At 37.7% G+C, this 15,327-nt stretch overlaps 2 protein-coding genes across 2 annotated transcripts; one reads left to right on the top strand and one right to left on the bottom strand.

Annotated features, from left to right (window-relative positions):
* The first annotated feature begins 252 nt into the window (after window positions 1-252).
* Window positions 253-1,923, top strand: LOC116512510 (olfactory receptor 1019-like). The gene is made up of 2 exons (XM_032223043.1): window positions 253-1,149; window positions 1,897-1,923. The coding sequence occupies exons 1-2, from the start codon at window positions 253-255 to the stop codon at window positions 1,921-1,923; spliced, it is 924 nt and encodes a 307-aa protein (XP_032078934.1).
* Window positions 1,924-6,130: 4,207 nt separating this feature from the next.
* Window positions 6,131-7,087, bottom strand: LOC116504832 (olfactory receptor 1019-like). The gene has a single exon (XM_032212047.1). It carries the CDS (start codon window positions 7,085-7,087, stop codon window positions 6,131-6,133), a length of 957 nt encoding a protein of 318 aa, XP_032067938.1.
* Between the last annotated feature and the right edge of the window lie 8,240 nt (window positions 7,088-15,327).

Raw genomic sequence — 15,327 nt, forward strand, 5'->3', positions numbered from 1 at the left:
GTATCATGGGGAATATATCAGAAAAAGGATTGTTGAGGAATATTTTCCTCATGATTAAGTCTAAAGGTCTTTGCTTTGATTCATTATACATCCTAATGTTTTGTGTTAGCAGTGGCAGCTAAGAAGCTTCATCTGCAGAGCCTTGGTCAAGATACGGATCCTTATAAAATATCCTTTTTTATATATTACAGATCTGATGCCATTGAAGAAACAGATTCTAGTGTTTCAACAGTTTTTAATTACTGACAAGAAATGATTGAAGAAAACCACACAAAGATGACTGAATTTGTTTTTGTAGGTTTAGTGGATAGTCCAAAGATGGAGCTGCTCTCTTTTATTGTGATACTAATTATCTATTTAATTACACTGACTGGCAATCTGGGGATGATCATATTAATCAGGATAAGTTCTCAGCTCCAGAGCCCTATGTATTTCTTCCTCAGTCATTTGTCTTTCTTAGATTTTGGGTATTCTTCAGCCATTGCCCCTAAAATGCTAGCTAACATACTGGCAGACAAGAAAAGCATTTCATATGCTAATTGTGCTGCACAGATGTATATTTTCATTTTCTGTGCAAGTACTGAGTGTATCCTCCTGGCAGTGATGGCGTATGATCGGTACGTGGCTATCTGTAATCCTCTCCTCTATGTGGTTACCATGTCTCCCAAAGTGTGCACTGTGATGGTGGCTGGATCTTATCTTATTGGCTTGGTGAATGCAGTGACACAAACAGTTTCTACCTTTCAGCTCTCTTTTTGTGGCTCTAATGTCATCAACCATTTTTTCTGTGATGTTCCCCCTTTGCTGTCTCTTTCTTGTAGTGACACAAGCATCAACGAAATGGTGCTCTTCATTTTTGCAACAATTCTGGGTATATTTACTTCAACAGAAATTATGGTGTCATATGCATTCATTTTGACAGCAATTCTGCAGATTAATTCTTCTGAGGGGAAACAAAAGGCTTTTTCAACATGTGCCTCTCACATGGCAGCTGTAACCATCTTCTATGGAACATCTGTCTTTATGTATCTGCGCCCAAGTTCCAGCTACGTTCTGGGTCAGGATAAATGGGCCTCCGTCTTCTATACCATAGTGATTCCAATGCTGAATCCTTTGATCTATAGCCTGAGGAACAAGGAAGTCAAAAATGTCTTGAGAAGGACGCAGGCACTGGAGATGGCTTTCTTAAAGTGCATGAGATGTTTATGAAGGCTGACAAACTGAAGCATTTTATCTAAGCATATCATCTAATGTGTTACTCTGTTTAAAATTGGAGGGAAGTGAATTTGTCTATATGAAAGGTATTCCTCAAAGCAGGAAACTAACCTGATCAGGCTTTTTATTTTATTCTTTATTCTGGGAACATTTTTAAGAATGAAAGTGGACAATAAATTATAATTTATTCTTTCAGCATACTTGCCAGCCAAGTAAGAAATATGATTTATGGCAGCATGTAAGCAGTGCTGATTTTTTAAAAAAAGTATTAAGTCTATTTTGGTGTTTGTACTTTAATCTCTATAGAACCCATTCTGTTTCTTATTTTCTTTCTTAGAAGGGTAAGATAATCTTTGTATTAGTACTGCATGCTTCTAGTCTCGGTTTAGGTTCAGGTTCAGGTTCAGGTTCATTTTATTTATATGCCGCCCTATTCCCGGCGGGACTCAGGGCGGCGCACAAACCCAAGGAAGGGAAGGGAAACACAAAAACTTCAACAAAAAGTACAGGGCATTTAAAACAACCAACAGCCACACGTTTCGAGAGGGGAAGGGAACTCATCGACCCCAGGCCTGCCAACACAGCCAGGTTTTAACGGCTTTTCGGAAGGCCTGGAGAGAAGTGAGGGTCCGAATCTCTGCGGGGAGCTCGTTCCAAAGGGCCGGAGCCGCCACAGAGAAGGCCCTCCCCCGGGTAGTGGCCAGATGACATTGGCTAGTAGACAGAACCCGGAGGAGGCCTAATCTGTGTGATCTAATGGGTCTTTGGGAGGTAATTGGCAGCAGGCGGTCTCTCAAGTAAGTTTATCATGTCTTTAATGATATATGTATATTATGCTATGGTAATTTGTTTAGATGATAGTTTGACATACATCAACAAGACTATGTGTAGAGGTCCAGAATTCTATAGTCATACTTGCCCTATTCCTGGGTCGGGATTGTCATTGATGGTGATGTGGTGGATGTGATGGAAATGAAGTATAGTGAAGCTGGAGGGCTCAGTCAATCACTTTGCTTCTCACACATTACACATGCATAATAAAGAACTTACCACCCAACAGTGGTGTTAGAATAGAGTCATTAGAAGGATAATAAGGATTGGCTGGTGTTGGGGAAAATATCCAACTTACTATTTTTGGAGCAGTTTTTGTTAGTAGATGATCTTCCCCAATTAACTTCCCCAATTTCTCTCTCTGAAATTATAAATTGAACAATCTTCTTCTACTTTTTTGCAACAAGTTTTAATTTTATTTTATTGTATAGCATACAAATTTTCCAATTTCAATTGAACAGTGTGCTGTCTGGGTACAAATCATTTTAGGAAATAACCAATTCATTGCATTAATATCAATTATATTATTATTATTAATAATAATAATAATAATAACAATAATAATCACACTATTTATTTAACCAAATTAACATATATAATGGAACAATCTTCTTATGAATGTATTTTATATTTACTGCAATAGCTGAGCTGCAGCAAAAAGGAATCTCAAAAAGGTATATGCAACATTTAAAAACTGAATATAAGAAATGGAGCTACAATCTAAAGATGACACAATAACATTAGTTGCTTAATAGTTTGTCAACCAGCTTAAAGTTCTGTGTGCATCTGTGTTTTGACCTGGGCTCACTGGAAACACAGCAGAGGTGGATTCCTCTTCTATAGAAGAGGTTCCACAAATCTACAGTGCCGTTTAGAACCAGTTCCAGCTCCCTCTCTCCGCCCATCTGCACATCATCAAGATGAAGAGTGAGGGGAGGAATTCTGGGAGTTGAAGTTCACAAGTCTTACAGCTGCCAAGTTTGAACACCCCTGGGTTTTTTTTTCTAAAAGGTTAGGGGTGCAAGGCTCTTGTAACCTGACAGCTTTAAGACTTGCATGCTTCAAATGCCAGAGTTTCTGAGCCAATATTTTGGTTGCTAAGCAAGAGCGTTGTTAACCACATTTTACAAGTTGGCCATGCCCACCCAGTCACATGGCCGTAAACCACTCCCATCCAGTCACATGGCCAGCAAGCCACTCCCACAAAGCAGGCCACACCTATAGAAGAGGTTCTAAAAAATTTTTAAACTCACTACTGAAACACAGGTACCTCCTGTGAGAAGACATTCCAAGGAAATCAGCACAAAAATGCTCTGTAACAAATATATCCATTTCTCTTACTGAAGGAGGATTAACAGGGACTTCCTCTGGTGATATTCACATTAGGTTGGATTGATAAAGTAGAGAAAGTAGACCCATAGAATACTTCTGCTTTTCCTTTTCTTTTCAGGAACCTTCTCCAGGGCTCCTATTACCACTTTGTTCCTCAGACTGTAGATCATGGGATTCAGCATCAGTGTGAAAACACAGTAGAACAATGACACAGTTTGCCCTCTCTGCTCGGATGAATTGTGGGAGCTGGGATACAAATAGGTAAAGATAGTTGTCCCATAGCACAGAATCACCACAGCTAATTGGGTTGAGAAATATTGAATTATTACACCTATCCCATTGAAATCCTATGGCTCTATACATCTTTCCCATTGAAATCCTATGGTTCCATATTATGGTGATTTTGACTTCTGTAGATGCCATAGATGCCATAAATAAATAAATAATGTGGGCTAAGCAGGTGGAGAAAGTCTTGTGCTTTCCATCTGCTGAATTAATATGAAGAATGGTTGAAAAAATGGACATGAAAGACACCAGCACCAGGAAAAAGGGGTGAGCAGAAGGAGGATACCTGCTCCTAGCATCAAAGCATCCCTTGTGTTTGAACAAGCCAACTGCTGAACAGCTAACATTTCACAACCAAAAATGGTTCATTATCTTTTCTCCCCACAAGATGGCAGTTGCAGAGTGAACACTGACTGCACGAGGCCACAGAGCCAATATCCAAGGGCCATCTGTACACAGAACTATTGTTTCATAACAACATTGAATTACAAGGGATGGCAAATGGCCATGTACTGGTTTATATCAGTGGTAGGATTCAAATTTTTTTACTAGTGGTTCTGTGGGCATGGCATCAGGGGTGAAATCCAGCAGGTTCTGACAGGTTCTGTAGAACTGGTAGCAGAAATTTTGAGTAGTTCGGAGAATTGGCAAATGCCACCTGTGGCTAACCCCAGAGTGGGTTGGGAATGGAGATTTTGCAGTATCATTCCCCTGCTATGCTCACCAAGCAATGCCCACCAAGCCACACTACGCCCACAAGCCATGCCCACAGAACCGGTACTAAAAAAAATTGAATTTCACCACTCCATGGCATGGCTTGGTGGGCGTGGCAGGGGAAGGTTACTGTAAAATCTCCATTCCCTCCCTACTCCAGGGGAAGGATACTGCAAAATCCCCAGTCCCTCCCAATCAGCTGGGACTTGGGAAGCAGAGAATAGATGGGGGTGGGACCAGCCAGAGGTGGTATTTTTTGGTTCTCCGAACTACTCAAAATTTCTGCTACCAGTTCTCCAGAATTGGTCAGAACCTGCTGAATCCGACCTCTGGGTCATATGTTATGAAAGCCAACAGGATGAATTTGGTACTTCCAAGAGACAGGGAAATGAACATCTGCACAACACAACTGCCAAAGGAGATGGTTTTGTCATTTGCCAGGAGGTTGTACAGCATTTGAGGGGTGATTATGGGATATAGCCAGGGGTGGGTTTCAACCAGTTCATGGCGGTCCCCGTGAACCGGTTGGTTGGCGAACCCGGAAGTAAGTAACTTCTGGGAACGGCGAAGGGCCCACCCGCCCGCCCGCACTCCTTACTGGTCTTTGAAGGCTTCTGCACTTCCACGCAGGCGCATGGCACATACAGCGCCTGCGCGATTCTCCGCGAGCAGCTGGATGGCACATACAGCGCCTGCGCAATTCTCCGCGGGCAGCTGGAGCATCGCGCAGGTGCTACAACGCATGCATGAACTGTGCGCATGCACAAGGACGCCACCGGCCCCATTCCAACTGAACCAGTTGGAACGGGATAAGCAACCCACCACTGGATATAGCACATGTCCAGGAAACATAGGTGACTCAGGAAATAATACATGGGGGTGTGAAATGTAGAGAAATATAGTTTTGTGTTGATTTGCATTAGGACTTATTAGCAAATGGAAAGATTGGTAATCTGGCAGAGTTCTGAATGTCACTTATTTTTGGAATGCTTCATTATATCGCATGTAATGAAAAGGATCTTAACTGGGGAAGAGTGGGCAGAATCTAACTCAGTGATAGTCAATGAATAAACGATATGGAACAGGGGTGTCAAATTCAAGGCCCTCGTACGTCTCCCTGTGTTATGAGAATCTAGACAAATTGAGAATTAAATCCTTATTTGGATAATATTTTGACATGTAGTGAATATATGATTACTTAAGGTGAAGCGTTAATTAACCACTTAGTTGTTCATATTACTTTTTATGGATCAGTTTGGCTATATTTTCTGATTTTGCAGTTAAATGAGCAGTTTTTGGAATCATATAAGATATATGCGTAAAATTTTGGAGAGATGGTAAAATCCCAATAATAAATACATAAGACATCAAAGCTTACTAATTAGAAAAGAATTAAAGAAGTACAAAAAAACAAGATCCATGTATACAGAGTACAATTAATTTTGGCAAACTAAAGAACATTCTTCAAAATATATTACTAGATTATATAAAGGTAAATTAAACATTGTTTGTTTAATTGCTTGTTTAATTCTTTGAGAATTTAATTAAAATATTTGCTATGTCTTTAGCTAGATTTTAAAAATGCACATACACACAGACATATACAAATGGTGTACAAATTTTGAGACAGACTCCCATTTCTTTGGTCTCTTTAGTCACCTGCCACTACTGGTGTATCATCTGTAACATACGGTGGGATATCTAGCTAAACCTTTTGTATATCATTTTCCTAAATGGACACACTTTCCAGTTATTATAAAACAATATTTCTTCCTTTCCAAACCCTTATATGGCCAAGAGATTTTGACACAGCATCTTTCACCACCTTGTTCCTCAGGCTGTAGATCAGAGGGTTGACCATGGGAATCACAACCGTATAGAACAACGAGACCCATTTGTCTCGGTCCATGGAATAGCTGGAGCTGGGTCGAAAGTACATGAAGAGTATTGTCCCATGGTATATCCCAACAGCTGTCAGGTGAGAGGTGCAGGTGGAAAATGCTTTGTACCTACTCTCAGCTGAGTGCATTCTCAGAACTGTACCCAAAATATAAGCATAGGATACAAGAATCATTCCAAGGCTGATTCCTTCAATGCACCCAACAAAGGCAAATATCACTATCTCACTGATGTAGGTATCAGAACAGGACAGAATGAGCAGTGGAGGTTCATCACAGAAGAAATGATTGATAATATTAGATCTGCAGAATGACAGTCGAAATGTGCAAGAAGTATTTATCATTGCATTTACCACCCCAATAAAGTACGCAACAGTCATCAATTCTTGACAGGTTCTTTTGGACATTATGATTGAATAGAGAAGAGGATTGCAAATGGCCACATACCTATCATAGGCCATTAAAGCCAATAAAAGACACTCAACATTTGCAAACAAGGCAAATACAAACAGTTGCGTAATGCAACCATTATATGAAATCTTTTTAATTTCAGCATAGAAATCAACCAGCATTTTAGGAGCAATGGCTGAGGAGTTACAGAGATCAGCAAAGGAGAGGTTACCCAGGAAAAAATACATGGGGTTGTGAAGCTGGGTTTCAGCACAGATCAACAAAATCATCCCAAGATTCCCTAATACTGTAAAAAGATAAACCAAGAAGAAGATGATAAAAAGACTGAAGTGCATTTTAGGATTATCTGTGAATCCGATAAGAATGAATTCTGTTATGACAGACTGATTTCCTTTATCCATGATTTTTCACAATGGATGCTGGATCCAGAAGAGTTGAATCCAGAATTCCCTTCTGTTTATATCCTGGGAAAGGAAGCAGTATGTTTATTTCATCAGTATAGGTTTTATTTGAAAACAATTCTGAACCAGAATTATTGTTACTATAAACACTGTACTAGTAATTATAATGATAATAATAATAAAATATCATCAATGAAAGTCAGTAAGGCAGTAAGGTTTTGCCTGTATAGTTTACAATATTCAAACGCAAAATTAGATCTTTAAAATGATTACTATTTGTAGGAAAATTTATTAAAATTTTATTCTCATAACAACATTATTCAAGTTTGAACATCCAAAAATCAATCTGAAGGTAAGTTTTCTTTTAGCTGAGATGGAAAGCAAGAGTTCTTGACATTAAAGTTGTACACTGCACATCAAGACAACTAGACACAAGAACAGTTTTTTTCCGAACACCATCACTCTGCTAAACAAATAATTATCTCACCACTGTCAAACCATTCACTAAGGCTGCATTACTATTAGTTTTCTCATCCTTCCTATCACCCATCTCCTCCCACCAATAACTGCAGGATGGTAACTTTATTGCTTATATCATTATGATTTATACTGATATTGTTTCCTGATCGCTTATTTGTACCCTGTGACTATCATTAAGTGCTGTACCTTCTGATTCTTGACAAATGTATCCTGTCTTTTTATGTACACTGAGACCATATGCACCAAAGACAAATTCCTTAATCACACTTGGCCAATAAAGAATCCTATCCTATCCTATCCTATCCTATCCTATCCTATCCTATCCTATCCTATCCTATCCTATCCGAACCTATCCTATCCTATCCTATCCTATCCTATCCTATCCTATCCTATCCTATCCCATCCCATCCCATCCCATCCCACCCCACCCCACCCCACCCCACCCCACCCCATCCCACCCCACCCCACCCCATTCTATTCTATTCTATTCTATTCTATTCTATTCTGTATGTTGTTAAGTCAATCGTATTTGCTGTGAAAGTTGTATCACACAATTACACAAAAATATGTAAGTGTGGAATTAAGTCCCAATAAATATTTCAATACTTTAGTATTATGAAAGAATCTGACTTTGGCTAGCCTCAGTTGCTAATTGGCATTTAGTCAAAGCATTCTAAGTTATTTTTAGTGTCAAATTCTTATACAAATTCAATACAAATGTCTTATATGATGGTAAAACATGTGAAATCCACTTATTTTTTATTTTTAACTTTAGTTTTAATTGTTATTAATAAATAACTTACCAGGAATACTGCAAGTGTTTCTTTCCTTACTTTCAGATTGTACAAGTAGAAGGAGAAAGCTTAAATGCTATTTGATGCCATCTGGGATATTATCCCCTGATATTCTCAGCTACCAAGTTCTTGGAAATTGTTGTGTCTGCCAATAAATGTGAGAGTGTGTGCGTTTATTTGTGTATATGTATGTACCCATCGTTCTATTCCCTTTTGGACTAAGCAGTGCTATACAAAGTGCAGAAAAGGAGTAAGAAATAGTATGCTAAATGATTTGAAGAAATAAAATAAGAAGCAGAAAAGAAAATGTAGTAGGGAATACTTATATATCATCAGAGAGAATGAAGATTGGCATAAAATATGGTTATGTTCATTTAGTTTGGGAAAGAGCAAGATAAATATTAATTTGGAAACAATTCTTCAAATTTAAATCAAAATATAAAAAACTCATGATAATGAGAATTCTGTTCTCAGGGAAGTTGTATATCTACCCAGTGTGCTATCCAGGCACAAACTATTGATAGAAAAACCAGCTACTTTATATGTTTTTTCAGTCTCAAATCTGGCCTGAGAAGTTCTTCAAAGACCAGATACTATCATATACAGGTGTGATCCCTGACAGGTAGAACTCATGGTCAACTGGTATTAAATACATGGAGGCTACAAGTGAGATCATCCTGGGTAATTTCACTTTACTGACATGTTTTCATTTTTAGGAAGTGTTATTGGTAATTTAGTTATAATGCAACTGGAGGTTTCCAGTTGATTGGAAGAAGATGAATTTGCTTTTTCAAGATCAATGTTGAAAGACAGGAACATCCACAACTTATATTAAGTTGATGCGATTGCTCTGATAGCTGAAAAAGCAAATGAGGTCCCACTCGCCAACTTCAGGTTGGTGCCTTCGGCTTCGTGCTTGTGTGAGCAAAGCATGATCGGAGCTGCCGTCTTTCTATAAATATTGGTGTGTGCATGTAGAGTGCTGACTTTGTTGCTGTAAGCGGGTTGATTGGCTGTGTTGTTACATCTTGATTAGTTTGGAGTTGATGTATGGAGATTAGTTGGCTGTTTTGTAACATCCTGTGTGGCTGAGGTACTAGCTGTGTGCCCATTAGTCTTTTGTGTTGTAACGACCTGGGTATTGGGCTGTGTAATGACATCCTGAGCTCTAGTGTAGTGATAGCCTGAGTCCTGTGCTGCAACATCCTGGGAGGTTGGCTGCATTGTAACATCCTGAGTTCTGTGATGTAATGTACTGAGCAGATGGCTGTGATGTAACATCCCGGGCTTTGGTTTGGCTCCAGGTTTGCGGTCTGGCCATGTGTTCATGGTGTGTGTCAGTTTGCTTTGTGTGGGGGTCGGAGGGGGGTGCAGCAGTTGGTGATGCCACCCTATTTTGGCTTCTGGATGGTGGTTGCATTTCATCTATGGGATGGGTTTGGGTTTAAGTCTGGTGAGGGGGATTGGTGGTGGCGTCCTGTGTTGTTCTGGGTCCGGTGTTGGTTTTCATGACTGGGACTCGTTTGTAGACTAGGGCTAGTTTCCAGATGTTTGGTAGGTAGAAGGTATCATCACATTTATTCTTGTTGTGGGGGTGTTTCAATGGCTTCCATAATCATTCTCTTGTTGAAGCGTTCAGTCTTGGAGATTAATTTGGTTCCTTCAAAATTAATTTCATGTCTTGTTGCTTTAAGGTGCTGGAAAAGGGAGGAAGTTTTTTCTTCTTTTCTGACTGCGTTCTTATGTTCTGCGATATGTGCATTTATTCTCCTATTAGTTTATCCAATGTATGTGGCTGGGCAGATTTTGCATGGTATTTCATAGACTCCTTGGTTTTCTAGCTAGTTGGCTATTTTTTGGTCAGTGCCGAAGGTTGTCTTGATATTGTGTTTGTGAAGAATTTTGCTGATTTTATCTGTGATGCCTTTGATGTAAGGGAGGAGGGCGATGCCGTTGTCCTGTTCTATGTCTCCCTGGGGGGTGTCTCCTTTTGGATTAGGTTGGTAATTGTGTCTCTTTGGAATCTGTTGGGAATTAATACATTTGTGAGAGTGTGTTATTCAGTTTTAAGGTGGTCTTTGTCAGCTAGGCATTTGGTTCTAGAGATGAGGGTCTTGGTTACGGAGTTGATCTGTGCAGGGTGGTGATGGGATTGTGTGTTTAAGTAGCAGTTGGTGTGTGTTTTTTCCCGGTAGATGGGGTGTCCTAGGGTGCCATTGGATTTTTTGTAGATTAGGACGTCCAGAAAGGGAAGTTGGTTGTTAGCTCTATTTCCATAGTAAATTGTATTTTGGGGTGTAGGCTGTTGAGATGTGTGAGGAAGTTGTCTAGTTTTTCCTTCCCATGTGGCCAAATTACAAAAGCATCATCTACATAACTGAGCCAGAGTTTGAGTTGTGTTCAGATTTATCTAAGGCATGGGTTTCAAAATGTTCCATGTATAGGTTTGCGATGACGGGTGAGAGGGGTGATCCCATAGGTGCTCCTTCTATCTGTTTGTATCTTTGTCCATTGTGGATGAAGTATGTGTTGGTTAGGCAGTGGTTGGTCAGATCTAGGATGTGCTTAGGGGGGCTGTATTTGTTTTGGATAGCTGCAAGGCTTCTTGAATAGGCACTTGGGTGAAGAGGGATATGACATCGAAGCTCACGAGTAGGTTGCTGGGTTATAGGTTTTGTTTCTTTATTGTTTCTATGAAGTGGAGTGAGTTTTGTACGTGTGAGGTGTTCTGTTTAGTAGACTGAATTTAGTTTCTTGAACTGAGATTTCATTGGCAAATAAGATCATATGTTAATAATAAGATAATATGTTAACACATATTAACTTTGTGCAACTGCCCAGATTCATTTTTGGTGAGATGGGCAGCTATAAACATTTGATGAACAAACAAACAAACAAACATTTGTGCTAGAATTAAAAAATAATTGACCAGCAATCATATTCACTTATTAATGGAGAAATATATCTTATCTTCATGGTTTCAACAATGGGATAATATATTGGATGGAATATCATCTATTACTCTCGATTCAATGAACTCTGAACATGAACCTATTTAAAGAACAGTGATGTCTTTTATCTTGTTCTCAGTGCAGTCTAGAATGTTTTTCAAAAGCTGGTTTTTCAAGGTCAGGATGGTGGAATTTGATTCATGTTGTAGGTAAGCATTTCAGAGAAATTATCAACTTCTTTAGCTCAATTATAAACCCATTTCCATTCATTAAGGGCACAGTTTGATTCAAGCCTACATCTTTTGTTACAAAGAACACTATGGTAATTGTTCTGTCCCCCCTTCACGGCTCGTTAACAAACGGCAAGCAGACAAACTTAAAAGGAAGTCTTTTTATCGGTTCTCAGCTCCGACTGGCTGTGAGCCCAAAAATAACATAAATAAAGTATCTAACGAGATAACCAAATACCAAACAAAAACTCTTACAAGTAATGCACTTCTCCAAGTGTAGCCTTGAATCAGGGTTACAGGAAACACCAAGCACTTATCCAAGTGTATCTTACATAAACCACGACTGATGATCAAGCAATGTTGTATGAACCATGGAACGTTGACTTCTGCCACTAGGGCGTGGCAGCATCCGTCCTTTTATCTCCAAAACCCCACTAACGAGCCCCAGCTGCATCGTTAATCTTGCATTCCGAAAAGACTCACAGAAGACTGCTGCTGAGTCACAACAGGTAATGTTCATCCAATGCAGCAGACATATGCAAAGACATTTGCAGACATATGCAAAGATGTATGTTTCATAGGAAAAATGACAAGTTATCATTGTAAAATGCGGCAGCTTTAGAATTAGCTGTTAAAGATATATTCTTTTTTTAAAAAACATCTTTCTTTCTAAGACATATTAAATTTTAAGTGGCTAGGAATTATAAATAATTCTGTGATGCCAAAATTGCCTTTCCTCCTTCTTTTACTAAAATCCAAGTCTACTACAGAACAAAGCAAGCAATTTTATTATCAAATTATTATTTAAAGAAACTGGCATAATAAAATATACATGAAACATTAATTACACAAGCTTAAAATAATGGTAAAAATGATTGTTTACCCATCTATCAAAGCAAAGAGAGAATTAAGGACCAAGTCTGAAAAGAAGTTCAAAATGGGGGTCTGTATGCAGGTGGGCGGTGATTATGATTATTTATATTCATCCAGTCATTTACATTTCTTGTTTGGTGATCAATATAGAAATATATTCTCAATTTTAATTCTTGATAATATTGCCAGAATATCAAAAATCCAGTTTTACAGCTCATTTTACAGAGCATCTTAGTCTTTTGACAAATATGTTACGATTGATTCTATTTACTATTTTCCAAAATAAATTATATTTCTTTGTGGAATTCTTGCTTGTCATTCTTTCTTGGAGTGTTGTTATGATTTCGATTATGAGTGTGTCTCAGCCTGATCCATTTTAAGATGCATAGAATTCAACTCTCAAAATTCTGCAGCTAAAACATTGGGTTAATACAGTGGCAAAAATGTCCTCATCTAATCTCTTAAAGATTGACTGTGTTGTTACTTTCTTAAAGAGATTAGAAGAGAGAAAATTCTATTCTGTACCAATCAAAGAGAATATTTGTAGTTCAGGCTTGAATTGTAGAGTCCTTGGTGTCCTCTGGTTGTTTTCTTGTAGGCATTTCATTACCCAGTTAAATACTATCAAGGATTCCACAATCCTGTTCTGTGTTTAAAAGAATGGAAGAACATTTATTTCCAACTCATTTCATTTGGGCTACTGGATAGGAACAGCAAGCCATCAAGCTATTATTTCCCTTATAGACCTGGAAGGGTACGAACTAGAAAGCAGAAGGCCAAAAGATCTGCCCAATAAGGAAACGGAGAAGAAAAAAAGGAAGGAAGGAAGGAAGGAAGGAAGGAAGGAAGGAAGGAAGGAAGGAAGGCTTTGCAGCAATTTCAGTAATGATCTTAAACTTTCATGTGCATATAAGTATGGATGATAAGACACAGACCATTTGAATTCCTGGGAGGGAGCATAGCCCACAGGCTAAGACCCCATTCTAGACTAATGTCATCACACTCTTACAAACTTAAATATATTCTTACATGTCAGAGCATATTTAATATTGTTGAGATACCCTAAGTTACATTCAGAATATTCCCCAATTCTCCATAACGGACTAAAAACGATTAAAACTTCATTTCTGTGGGTTTTGCCTGCTATTTGAGTTATCTATTTCTAATTTGGAGTCACATGCTATGTTTTCTTGTTGGTTAGTGTGACCGAGTGTTGAAAATGCCTTAATGTTTCATTTTTGAGCTATCTAAAATATACTGTGAGTCACTTACACATATACACTTACAGATACACTTGTACACCCTGCCAATAAACATACAGTATTGACCATTCTCTATCCATCTGCTGAATCACACCAGAACATCTGCCTTCCTTTCCCCTATGTCAGAAGAAGCCAATTAAAAAAAAATCAGGATGAGATGGATTAAACTGTAGCTCCACTGGAAAAAGAAGGCTACAGGTGATGGGGATGAAGGATATATTTGTAGTGAAGCAGCCTCTCCCAAACAAGGGGTTAATCTTCAGGCTGACTTTCAAAGGCACCTGCCCTTTGCCTCTACTTTACTATATAGTAAGTATATAGTACCTTTTTTTCCTTTTTTTCCAATTTTTTTAAAAATTCCAGTAATAAACATACATAATTTGTGAACATTGCAATGACTGAATCAATCCTTTTTTGGACAACTTTAACAATAATAATATAAATAGTATGTGAAATTCTTATCTTCCAACTTCAACAATATTTATCTCATCTCATATTCCTTTAACATTTTCCCATTAATTCATTTAAACATAAATAACATTTCTTTGCGCCCTATATTTGTTATCTCTTCCTAGATATTATCCTTCAATATTATGAAAATCAGTCATTCTTCCACCATAGCTTCAATGTTCCAAATGTTTGGGATTACTAATAACACCAATTATTAGCAATATTTAATCCATCATGGGAGTACAATATATTTTAACACACTATTAATATTAATAATACAGTTATATTATCTAATCTTAGATTATCATCTACTAATCTGCATTTATTGGGATTATGGTATTTTCTCATTTTATTAATATATTTCTCCTTATCCATCAACTCTTAATCTTTCTATAATTCCATCATTTATTGATTTTTTTGGGTAAACCTTTTATCTCTCTCTGCTGAGCTCCTATATCTCTTTTTAGTTTTTTTTTGTATCTACTAATCTTTCCCTCCTGAGTGCCTTTTATCTCTTTTTGTTGCATTATTTGAACATCCATCTAGTGAGGTTTTTCTCTTTTCTCTCTGTACTGTTATACATTGGAAGATTTCTTGCTTCTCATTTCTATTTTATCCTTCCCTGGATTTTTCTAATTTCTCATCTATTTCTTCCTTCTGATTGTTGATAATTGTAGCTTCTACATTTATTTCTGTATCTTTAAACAATCTCTTTGTCTCTTTACTATCTCTTATAAGTTCACACAGACTTTTTAACATCAACAATATTTCTAATGACTCTTTTGGATCCATTTTATAGTGATTTAATACCAATTATAAATAATATATTTCTATTGTTCCAATATTTCAGTATTTAAAAATTTTCATCAATCCCATGTTTATACCTCCCAAATCCCTCACTTTATTTTACAATAATTTACAGCCTTATAGTTCTCTAAATATGTATATCCCAATTATCCAAGTTTTAAAGAGAAGTTTTTCTTCTCTCTTTTCTTCTGGCTCATTCCTTCTTTTGAGTTGTCCAAATCTAAATTAGTCCACATTAATCCACTAGGTTCTTCTAACCTTTCTAATCCTTAGTCCAATAATCAATTTTTGTAAAGTTCGCTGTTTGCAAATTAATTCTTTTTATAACTCTTCAAAAGGAAAAAGAAAGACCATTAAATCTTTTCAGATTGTCTTCTCACAATAGAGGTAAGG

The sequence above is a fragment of the Thamnophis elegans genome, chromosome 1, assembly GCF_009769535.1.
Source record: "Thamnophis elegans isolate rThaEle1 chromosome 1, rThaEle1.pri, whole genome shotgun sequence".
In the NCBI taxonomy this organism is placed as follows: domain Eukaryota; kingdom Metazoa; phylum Chordata; class Lepidosauria; order Squamata; family Colubridae; genus Thamnophis; species Thamnophis elegans.

Excerpts from the sequence above, each read along its gene's own strand:
- LOC116512510 (XM_032223043.1), top strand. The coding sequence starts at position 253 with ATGATTGAAGAAAACCACACAAAGATGACTGAATTTGTTTTTGTAGGT. Across the intron at positions 1,150-1,896 it reads GGAACAAGGAAGTCAAAAAT|GCCCTCCCCCGGGTAGTGGC; the intron begins GTCTTGAGAAGG and ends GCCACAGAGAAG.
- LOC116504832 (XM_032212047.1), bottom strand. The coding sequence starts at position 7,087 with ATGGATAAAGGAAATCAGTCTGTCATAACAGAATTCATTCTTATCGGA.